General features: G+C 16.6%; 3 protein-coding genes and 1 non-coding gene across 4 annotated transcripts; 2 read left to right on the top strand and 2 right to left on the bottom strand.

Annotated features, from left to right (window-relative positions):
• Positions 1–245: 245 nt before the first annotated feature.
• On the bottom strand, positions 246–1213 carry PRELSG_1402700 (DNA-directed RNA polymerase 2, putative; the record flags this gene model as incomplete). Its single annotated transcript, XM_028679068.1, has 4 exons — positions 246–296; positions 381–552; positions 655–741; positions 1143–1213. 4 exons carry the CDS (start codon positions 1211–1213, stop codon positions 246–248), a joined length of 381 nt encoding a protein of 126 aa, XP_028534818.1.
• Positions 1214–3975: 2762 nt separating this feature from the next.
• NIF1 (NLI interacting factor-like phosphatase, putative) lies at positions 3976–9033 on the top strand (the record flags this gene model as incomplete). The annotated part of the gene is made up of 9 exons (XM_028679066.1): positions 3976–7521; positions 7617–7703; positions 7846–7894; positions 7983–8053; positions 8128–8207; positions 8342–8408; positions 8500–8555; positions 8654–8720; positions 8962–9033. The coding sequence occupies 9 exons, from the start codon at positions 3976–3978 to the stop codon at positions 9031–9033; spliced, it is 4095 nt and encodes a 1364-aa protein (XP_028534817.1).
• Positions 9034–10255: 1222 nt separating this feature from the next.
• On the top strand, positions 10256–10380 carry PRELSG_1402500. Its single transcript, XR_003699298.1, has one exon. It is a non-coding gene; the product is annotated as a small nucleolar RNA snoR16 (small nucleolar RNA).
• A 389-nt stretch (positions 10381–10769) lies between these two features.
• Positions 10770–12070, bottom strand: CYC4 (cyclin, putative; the record flags this gene model as incomplete). The annotated part of the gene is made up of 6 exons (XM_028679065.1): positions 10770–10810; positions 10886–10970; positions 11053–11149; positions 11285–11487; positions 11575–11754; positions 11849–12070. The coding sequence occupies 6 exons, from the start codon at positions 12068–12070 to the stop codon at positions 10770–10772; spliced, it is 828 nt and encodes a 275-aa protein (XP_028534816.1).
• Positions 12071–12309: the final 239 nt, after the last annotated feature.

The following is a 12309-nucleotide window of genomic DNA, read 5'->3' as shown; positions in this document are numbered from 1 at the left end:
TTTTTTTTCTAAACTTCCATTATATAATTCAGAAGTAATTAAAAACAAATAAATTGCAATAAAGAAATTCTAACAAAATATTTATGTAGAACAAAAAAATATATATATTAATGAAATTATATATATATATATATATAATGAAAAATAGAATTTTAAAGAGAAGAAAAAAAAGTGATAGTATTAAAAAATATTTTAAATGCTTAAAAAGTAGAAGAGAAAATAATGAAATATAAAAATAAAAATCTTTAGTATTCTTCGTAATATGAGTTCTTTTCTTTATATTTTTGGACGCTTTTCTGAAAGAATAAAAAAAAAAATTATATGATAAATGTATATATGTAAGTTTCTGTTTCTATTTATTTTTTTTTTTTCTTATTTACTATAAAAGATTCTTTTAAATTAGAAACTTGAGACAATAAATTATTTATATTATCAGAAAGAAGTTTAACTCCTGCAAATCCTTTCGGTTTTATTGTTATTTCAATAGAATTTTCAAGAGGATGTGGCTGCCTATAAGCTGCAAAAGTAACCTTGGGATCTTGGCAAAGTTGTCTTGTAAAAAAAAAAAAAAAAAATAGTTAAATAATTTTTTAATGCAATGGACACTCAATTTTCATTTATTTTTTAATATAAATTTAAATATTTTAATTTTACTGCTTTATTAAATTTCCTAATGTGTGATCTTCTAATTTTATTATAAATATGTTACAATCACCCCTCTCAGAAATTATACATTTAACTCTATAAAAATTTTAGATATAAAAAAAGAAAATTTTTTAAAAGATATATATATATATATATATATATATATATATATATATTTTTATTATTATAAAATTTAAAAAAATTATATAATAAAAAAATTTAAATAATAAAGGATTATGACTCTCTACTAAATAATCTTATAATTTTTCTTTTTATGTATATTCCATTTAAAATATAACAAAGAAAGTTTTATTTGGGTCTTTAAGGAAGTGAAATTATATACATAACAAATTATGTATATGTTTTAAATAAGAAATGTTCTTTATTGATATGCTTCTTATATAGTTAATATCTTTTATTTTTCTCTTTTTTAATTATATTATATTTGCTTGTTATTTATTTTTGTTTTTGTTTCTTTTTTTATTTTTTAAATATACTTTTTTTCTCCTGGTCCTAATACAAGTAAATCAATATTTTCGGGTTTATTAGCTAAGGTAGGTACAGACATTTTCGTAATTTTCTACTTTATGGAATTTTACTACAATTAGAATTGTTTTTTTTACTGTTTTTAAGTATTATTTCTTGTTGAACTACCAAATAATTGTGTTATATATGTATATTTATATTGTTTTTTTTAAATAATAGTAAAAATATTAAGAAATCATAGAAAAAAAGGAAAAAAAAAAAAGTTAAAGTAATAAACAGCAAATATTAAAAAAATAGAAATAAAATAGTAATAAATTATAAATAATAAAAGAAAAAAGATATTTAAAAAATCACAATTTTATTAAATATTATACAAAATATATAAATGAAAAAATTCATTGTACAATAGCAAAGTAAATAATAATCTATAAGATGCTTATTTTTTATTGATATATATAATATTATAACGAAGAAATATAATTTTTTTGTCATTTAGAATTTTTTTTTTTTTTTTTGTAAGGATATATTATTTTTAAAAAATAAGAAAATATTTTAGCATAACGAAATGTATATTTAAATATTTTAATTTTAAATTATAAATCTATGTTTATTTTTTAGTTTTTATATTAACATTTTGTAACACTATTTTTATTTTTTTTTTTTTTTTTTTTTTTTTGCAGTTCATTTTTTATAATATATTTTATTATAAAATTGGAACATATTAAATAAAAAAAAATATATATATATTTCCTATAAAAGATAACACTTCAATAAAAAAATAAAAACTAAATAGTTTGATTATTGAAATATATCATTATTATCCTTATCTATTTGAAATATTATTTATTTAGAGAAATTCTTAAAGTATATTATAAATATTTAAGTAATAACGGATTTATAGAAAAAGGGAAATTCAAAAAAAAAAATGAGATTTGCATTATATAGGATGAATTGAAAATATAAAAAAATTAGAGATCTTTCTTATCTTTTAAAATAAAATAAAATGAATAAAAGTTAAATATTTTTACAAAATATATATTTAGAAAAAATTTGTATATTTTTTATATAAATTCATATAGTCTTCTAAGATTTATGCTAATAAAAAATCTTTAATATTTTTTTTTCTCTTTTTTTTTCAAATTTTATGCAAAACTAGTATAAATTCAGCATTCTACAGTTGTTAACATTTATAGGATTTTTGTAGAAGTTAAAATTTTTTTTTGGAAATTTAATGAAAAATATTTTAAGTACACTTTTATTTTATTAAGATTTATAAAAGAAAAAAAAAAAAAAATAAACAATCTTAAATTATTTTTGTATATTTGTTATAAAAATAAGTTATAAGTAAAAAAGGAATAAAAAATAATAGTACTATTTTCATTTATATTTTATTATACTTTTTTTTTTTAAATCAATATATATATATATATATATCCATTTCATATTAGGATTATTAAATACATATTTAAGTAATGTATGTGATGAATTAAATTTTTTTTTTTTTCTTCTTACTGGTTAAACCATTTTATATATTATTTGAATTATAAGAAAATTTTAAATATTCTTAAAAATATATTTCAATGTAAAATATTCGAATATAAGGTATTTCGACTTGTCAATGTATTTTAATGCTCCTTGATAAATTTCATAAATAATGTTTTATTGATGAATATATTTAAATATGTAGATTTTAATTTAGTATTTATTTTTGTATTATATAAAAGCTTTTTTTTTTTTTTTTTCACTTTTACAACAAAATATATTACACATATTCTAAAAATTTACACAGTGAATATCCATTTTATTATGTAAATATATTTTATCATTTTAATGAAGAGTATTTTTAAATGTATATATTTTAAATATTTAATTTTTTTTTTTTTTTATATTATATTTTTTTAATATATCAATTTACAAAAATGTGTGGAAAATTGGTTAAAATATAATCATTTAAGATCCGTTATAATGAGAAATATTTTAAAAAAATTTTAATTTTCAACAAAAATTAAATTTTTTTTTTAAATCTTATTTTTATTAAAACTTATTATTGTACATTAAATCTTTTTATTTGGTTTCATAAATATATTTTTTTATTTCTTTTTTTTTTTTTGTTGTATATAGTACAAATCTATTAAAAGAGTTTTTTTTTTTTTAATACAATTTAATGAAAATAAACATGCATAATATAATAAATTAGTAACAAAGAATATATTCAATTTTTAATTTTTTTTTTTTTTTAATTATTATTTTTGTTAAAATTTTTGACTAACTTTTGATCTCAGTACAAAAAAAAAAAAAAAAAAGTTGTTCAAATGCCAAAATGTACAGTAAAATTAAAAAAAAGTCATTTATTATATTATATAGACATATATCTTTTTATTATTATTTTTATTTGAAAAAAAAAAAAAATAAATAGTATAAAATAATAATTTTATGAAATTTTTTGTATTCTTATTAAAGGATAAAAAAATAATAGTTAAAAAAGTATATTCTTTAAAGAATATTATTAGATTAATAATATTAATAATATAAAGATAGATCATAGAAATTATTATAAAAATAAAAATAATTGCATCATTAAAAGAAATATATTACTACTATACACTAATTTCATAAATTTAATGCCAATCGTATCAAGTAAAATTAGAAATATTCTAATGTATCAAAAGTAAAATAATTAAATGTAATAATTTATTAAAACAAGTTTAAAAAAAAAAAAAATTTGAAAATATATATAAACTATGTAAATAATTAAAGAATTTTATTAATTTATATTCTAGAAGAAAATAAAAGACAGAAATAAAACATAAATATAAACAATATAAAAAAAATATATTCTTTGAAATGAAAAAAAATAATAAATATAAGAATGTTAGAGAAAATGATATACTAAAGTTAAATGATAATATATATTTGGAAAAATTACAATACAATATAATATCACCTTATTTTATATTAAATGATAATGGTTTAAGAAAGAATAGAAACAGTAGTAATATATATTTCATCCTAAAGAAAAAAAGGCCAATAAAAAGTATAAAAATCCCAAAGAATATTAAAAAAAAAGAAAATGATTTAAATGAAAAATATGAGAATAATGGTAGTTCCACTTCAGATGATAGTACTAAAAATAATTTGGCTTATTTTAATTATTCCTTAAAATGTGAATATAGACATGGAAATGACACAATTAAAGATTTAAATTGCAACAATAATAATCATAAAATAAAAAATGAGAGAAGTAAAAGAAATAAAAACCTATTTAAATTATTAAATAGGAAATTTGAACATAAGAAAAGAAATACCAATGTTTTATGTGATAGTAAATATAATAAAAAAATAAATGTTGATAATAATAATAAGAGGAATTTAAGAAAATCAATTTTTGTAAAATTATTAAGAAACTCTTCAAAAAAAATTTTAAATTCAGCAGAAAAAGTAAAAATATTAAAAAATATTTTCTTCAAAATTAAAAGAAAAAATGATAATTTAAATGAAAATCAAAAATTCGTGGGAACTAATACAAAAATTGTATGTTCTATGAATAATGACAATACCTGTTCAAAAAAATGTGAACAGAAAAAAAATGAAAAAAATGAAAAAAATAAAATAATAAACAAGGGTAAGTTAATTAGTTCAAGTTTATTCCTAGATGAACAAATAAATACACACAATGAATATAAAAAGAGAAATATACTTAATCAAAAAAATTTTAAAAATAATAAAAAAAAAAATTATGAAAGGAATATAAAAAGTTTTAATATAAATGAGGGAAAAAAAGAATTAAACTCAAATACTTCAAATAATAATAAAATAGATGATTTTAAAATAAAGCAGATAAAAAGTAAATTTCCAAATAAAAATATTAATTCACTTAATAATAAAGTTTTAAAACATAGGAAGGAATATTATTATGCATTAGATGAAGGAAAGAATTACGTTAGAATGAATGATTTTATTTTTTTAAATAGTATTAAAGGTAGATCTTGGAGACCAAAAAGAATTAAAAAATTTAATAAAAAAAAAAAAAATAATTACATTATATCCAATATAGAAGAATTAAAAAATAATAAAGCATATTCAAATGACAATATAAAAGAATATTACTCATTAAGTTCAATTATGGATAGCGATTGGAGTAATCAAATAAATTCATCAGAAGAAATAAGAATGGAGAGTAAAAATAAAGAAAGACATTTTTATAGTACCAAGGATAATAAAGAAGACAAAGATATGAATTATAATTATATAAATCAAATTTTTTTAAAAGTTAATAAAATAAATAAAACAGTTATGGAAAATGAACAAGTCTTAACAAAAGAGAAAAATAAAGATGATGTAGAAAAAATATTTAAAAGAAGTAAAAAAATTTATCAGAAAATTGTGACTAATGAAAGAAAAAATAAAGATAATAAAGGAAAAAAAAAAAATAATGAAGAAATGAATAATAATATTGAAAAATATGAAAATAAGGATAAAAAGGAAGGTAGCGAAAAAGGAAACAGTAACAACAAAGAAAATGAAAAGAACAATAAAGAAAAAAAAAAAAATGGTAAAGAAAATAATGAAAATGACGATAAAAAAAATAAAGATAATGAAAAAGAAAATAAGAATAATAAAAAGGAGAATAGGGATAATGAAAAAGAAAATGAGAATAATAAAAAGAAGAATGGAGATAATGAAAAAGAAAATGAGAATAATAAAAAGAAGAATGGAGATAATGAAAAAGAAAATGAGAATAATAAAAAGAAGAATGGAAATAATGAAAAAGAAAATGGGAATAATAAAAAGGATAATGGAAATAATGAAAAAGAAAATGTGAATGATGAGAAAGAAGATGAGGATAATGAAAAAGAAAATGGGAATGATGAAAAAGAAAATAAAGATAATGAAGAAGAAAATGAGGATAATAAAGAAAAAACAAAAATTAATCAAAATAAAATTAAAAATAAAAAAAAGGATATAACATTCCTTAAAGGTGATAATGATTCAACGGACAAAAAAGATTGTTCACTTAATTCTAATTTTGTTTTGGAAGAAAAAAATGATAAAATAGACAAGAAAAAAGAATATATATTAAAGTATAGATATGATAAATATAAAAAGAAAGATGAAAAACAAATTAATATGAACAAAAATTATTCAGAATTTATAAAAAAAAAAATTTTCTCTAATTTTGATAATAAAAATAATGAGAAAAAAAGTATTAAAGAAAAATTTTTTTTTAATGAAAAAAATAAATCGAAGATTGGAAATTTTATTAGTACAACTGAAATATTTAATCTATATAAAAAAGAGAACGATAATTTAAATAATAAAAAATCATTAAAAAATAAAAGTATGCATATAAATAAAAGAGAAAGTTTAGAAAAAAACATATCTTTACATAACTTAGAGAGTTTAAATGATTCTTTCAAAAAAATAAAAAATAATAAAAAGGTTAATGAATATTATAAAGATAATAGTAATTTAAATTTAAACAAAAATTTTATCAAAAATGTGAATTTAGGAGAATGTGCCAATTTATCAGAAATGAAAATTATAAAAGAGGAAAAAAAAGAAAGTACAGAGAAAAAGGAATTTAAGAAAAAAAAAAAAGGTTTTTTCATAGATAATAAAAGAACAAAAATTAATGAAAGAATCATAAGTGAAAAAGAAATTTTGATAATAAATAATAATCAAAATGAAAAATGTAATGGAAATACTCTAAATCAAATTAATGAGAATATAAAAGAAGAAAATTTAACAAAAATGACATACATTATAGAAAATAATAAAAATAATTTTATTAATATAAAAAAATTAGGTGATATAGATGACTTAAGAGATATAGACAACTTAAGTGATATAAATAATATAAATGATGAAAATAGTTTATTACATAAAAAGAGTATGAATGTTGTTTTGAATTTGAACAACTGTGATAATATAAAAGATGAATATAAAGATTCTAATAATTCTTCATGTGCTAAAAATAAAGTAAATATTGAGGATTTAATAACAAGTGTTCCTAAAGAAAATTACTATAATAGTTATTATAAAAAAAAAAGAAAAAAAATTGAAAAAAAAATAGATATAATAAGAATAAAAAAGAAAAAACTTCATTCTTATTTTAAAAAATTTAGGTCTTTTATTTTTTTTGCAAATAAAAAAAATTCAAATAGTTTTTCTCATAATAATGAAAATGAATTGGATGCGAAAATTAAAAGAAAAAAATTTTATTTAAGGAAGAAGAAAAAAATAAAAAAATTGAAAAAATTAAGTTTATTAAATATATATGATACAAAAGTATTAAGTAATAAAAAAGGAAATGAAAGCCCTTTAAATATAAATTATGAAAATTATGATTCAAATAAATTTTTACTGGGGCAACAAAAAGAAAAAGATAAAGTAGTAAATTTGTTGATACTTTTTTTTGTTTTTTAAATTACATTTATTTTTATATTAAAAAATTATTTTATTTTATTTTATTTTTTTTTTTGAAGGGTAAAAAGACAATAGTGCTTGATTTAGATGAGACACTTGTTCACAGTACAATAAAAAGAGATAAAGAAAATTCTTTTAAAGTTGATGTAATTCTTGAATATTATATTTTAAAAATAAAGGAATATATCTCCTTTATATATATATGTATATAAATACTCCTGTTTTGTATATAATAATGTATATTTATTTTTGTACATATAAAATTTTTTTTTTTTAAATTCTTTATAGATTAATTTAGAGGACGGTCATTATTTTATTTATGTTAAGAAAAGACCAGGTTAAAAAAGAAAAAAAAAATGGAAATTAAAAATTAAAAGTAAATTTATGCAATAATATTATAATTTTACATTTATTTACACATTCAGGTGTTGACGATTTTTTTAAAGAAATATCGAAATATTATGAAGTAGTAATTTTTACTGCTAGTTTATCAAAAGTATAAAAACTAAAACTTTTTTTATTATTTCCAAAAAATTAAAACAGAAATATATATATTTTTTTTTATAATAGTATGCAAACGCAGTAATTGATAAATTAGATGTAGATAATGTTTGTGCTTATAGATTATTTAGGGAATCCTGTTCTTGCTGGTATAAATTGATAACTAAAAATAAAAAAATTATAGAAATTAAAAATTTGATGCTGAAAATATTCTAATAAAACATAAATATACAAACAAATATAAGAATAAAAAAAAAATTTACTTTTTTTTATTATTTATTAGGAAAAATAATTATGTAAAAGATATTAAAAAATTAGGAAGAGATTTAAACAATGTTATTGTCATTGACGTATGAACTAAAATATATCCAAATAAATAAATACATATATATATATATATATATATATATATGTATTATTTCCTACTATTTTTTTTTTTAGAATTCTACATATGTTCAAAAATTCTGTGAAGATAACTGTATCTTAATTGAAAGTTGGTAAGAGATGTTATTTTTTTTTTTTTATATATGCATTTTTTCTTTTTATTTTAATATATATTAAAAAAGTTGTAATTATATATATATTTTCTTTTTAGGTTTGATGATGCTACTGATAAAGAATTATATAAATTAATACCATTTTTAAAAAAATTATCAAAAAAAGTAATAGAAAAAAAAATAAAATTATTTTAATGCTCATAATATTTTATCAATTTTTCATAATAAATATATAAGACACATCTTAAGATATATATTAGTAAAATTGCTATAATTTTAAGTTTTCCTAAAATTAATTACCATACTTTTTTTATGTTATATAATGTTTTTCTTCTCATAATGTGTTACATTTCACTTTTAAAATAAATATTATTTATTATTTCATTTTATTTTATTTTTTTGGTAGACTTCAGTTATATGCGAATTGAGAAAATACAATAAGAATAAAAAAAAAAAGAAAATAAAGTTCTTGAGATAATTCTCAAATTCATTCAATTTGTGCTATTATGATTTGTTTTTTAATATATAATTCAATTAATTTACAATTATTTTGTAATTTTTTGATTAATTAAATTCATTTCTTATTAAATTGAGACTAAATTAAAATAATATTTTCCCTCTAATCTATTTCGTTCCATAAATTTTTGAAATTTTTTTTTTTATTTTTTTATTTTTTTATTATTCTTTATTAATTAAGTTTTAATTTCATTATTCATTTTTATGAAATTATAGCTCTTATGGATTATTGGTTACATATATATTTTTTTTTTTCTTGTATTAATCACTATATTTTAGTGATATCATATCAGCAAACAATTTATTTAGTGATACAAAATTTTTATATAGACTTTTAAATTAATTTTTTTATTTAAATAATATTAATTTTTATTTAATTGAATAAATCAAGTATAATTTAATAATTGTAAATTATTTGTCATGCATTACATTTTAGTAAGAATATATATATTGTTATTAATAAATAAAAATGATTTTTGATTTTAAAATATTTAATAGGGGGGCTCGGGTTCTCGGTTAGGGAAATAGAACCAATTGCTACAGTTCCCAAACTGCATTAGTTCGAACCTTGGATCCTTGCCGACCTAAATTTTAAATTGAGTTACCAAAAAAGATTGATACCCTGCAATGTTACAAACAAGGTATCATACTCAAGGTTTTAACTTATATCAATATACAAACTTTATATATATATATATATATAATACTTTTTTGTATTTTTATAAGATTAAACAAAAAAAAGTAAATTTTTTTTAAAAAAAAAAAATTTTTTTTTTTTTATATTAACATCTTAGTTTATTTAAATAAATGTATTTTATTTTTTCTTTATATTTTTTTTGTATTAATACATTTTTATTTTTCTTTAAAGTATTATAACATGCATTTAGTTATTAAATATAAATAATTTACATATGTATGAAAGGAAAATAAAAAAAAAAAGAAAAAAAATATATATATAATATTTATTTTTCAAAAGAAAATGGAGTTAATATTAATCCAATTGTAAAGTAATTTTGGTGTCGTTTTATATTAGAGAAATATACATGGGATCGAATCCTATTAAGGATATTTATATAAGAAGTTTATATACCTTATAATTTTGTAATTATGTATGTATATGAAATCATAATGAAGATTAAGTTGATTTTCAATATTATAAAATAAAAAATAAAAAAAAAAAGGGAATAATATATGATGAAATGAAAAATATGATTAACTCACGAGTCCTGAGAATAAAATTGAACTCAACACTTAGCTCAGTTGAGCGTGAGTTACAGATGAAATAAAATATATTCTGACAAAATTCTCTTTTTTTTTTTTTTTTATATATATTTCATTATTTTTTAATCCTTAAACATTTTTAATATTTCACATATTTTTTTTTTTCTATTGAGCATACATATTTGTTACTCATTCAGTGCCATTTCAAATAATTTTTATAATTATTTTAGCAAGTCATTTCAATTATTATAGCATTTAAAAGGAAAATTGTAGAAAATTAACATGTTTTTGAATGAATACAAAAAAAAAATATATTTCAAAATAATTTAAAAAAGTATATAAAAAAAAAATGAGTCAATATAATTTTTTAGAATATTCACAAAAAAAAAAAAAAAAAATATACACACTTTTCTTCTATTAAATTAGAAATATGTAATAGTCTATTCTTGCTTTCAATTTAAATGAGTTATTTAATACCTATTTTTTTTTAACTAGAACATCTATATATTCACAACGTCCTATTAAAAATGTGAATAAAAATAAAAGGAAAATAATATAAAGTAATGGTAAAAATTAATATAAATTTTATATACCTATTTTATAAAGCTGTAAAATTTTGATACATATTTGTTTTATATCATTGTAATCTACATCAAATAGTTTAAACCATTTTGTTTCCTAAAAAGAGAAAAATATATAAAAAAAAAAAAATAAAGAAATAAGTAAATTTAATATGTTTACAATATGATGGTGTTAATACTTTAATTAAAGGAATATTTAAATTATAAGCAGCTAAGAAAATACTAGCAACTGCTATACAACGTGGCTGATACTCACAACAAAGTGTAGTTCTCATACTAAAGAAGGAATAAAAAAAGAATGAAAATGAATATTTTTTTAAAAATTTACGAAAAAAGAAAAAGAATTAAAATAAATTTATAAAAAATACAAGAGATATAAAATATAAAAAAAAAAAAAAAATTCTTATTAACCTATCATTTAGAAATCCCCAAGAAACTTGTGCTAATTTTTTAGTTAAGTCCTTATCAAATTTATTTAAATTACTAAATAGAGAATGTATATAAGGTAAAAGAAATAAATGAGGATGTTGATTGATTTTGTAAACTAGAAATCCAATTTCTTTTAATATAAGAAGTTCATATGTATAAATATCTACTTTCATATTTTTATATTCCTAATAGTTTGTTTTAAGAAAAATTAAAAAAGAATAAAATAAAATAAAAAGCATATGTATATATTTTTAATATTCCTTATTTATTACTTGTGATTCAATGTCAATTTTAAAATGTTCTATTTTTATATTTTTCACATCAAAATAGTAATGTTTACTTTTTAAATCTTCATATTTATATAAAAAATAAAAGGTATTAATTATTTTATAAATACGGCAAAAGTCTTCTTCTAATTTACAAGATAAATATAATGATGAGGGAGCGATAATCTACATAAATATAAAAAATTGAAATTAAATTATTAAATATGAAAAACGTCTTATATAAAACTAGATAATATTATAGATGTATATGGAGTTTTACTTTCACATCAAAATCAGTAAATGACTTTTTAAAATAAAAACGATGAAACAAAACCTGACTAGTTGCAATAGTTACAGGTTTAAGTCTCAAAATAATTCCCGCTTCTTGTATTAATTGGCATCCATATATTCTTAATTTAATTTCGATATTTTTTTCAATATTTTTTTCTTCACTTGGAGTTTTTACTTTTTCTTTGTCAATCAAAATTATATCGTTAATCATATTTTAGGAAAATCTTTTTATTTTTTTAAATAAACGAAGTTTAATTTATCGAAATAAAATAGAAGAGAATAATAATAATAATAAAACAGAAAAAAGTAATAAAACACATGTTATCTACCAATAAAATAAATAGAAATGAGAATAAAAATAAAAATATAAAAAAAGAAAGAGAAAAAAAAAAAAAAAAAAAAAAATTAATAAATAAATAAAATATATTAAAAAAATATATATTTATATAT

The sequence above is a fragment of the Plasmodium relictum genome (genome assembly GCF_900005765.1).
Source record: "Plasmodium relictum strain SGS1 genome assembly, chromosome: 14".
NCBI lineage: Eukaryota > Apicomplexa > Aconoidasida > Haemosporida > Plasmodiidae > Plasmodium > Plasmodium relictum.
Note: the sequence above shows the minus strand (reverse complement) of the source record. Positions and strands in the feature narration are given on the sequence as shown.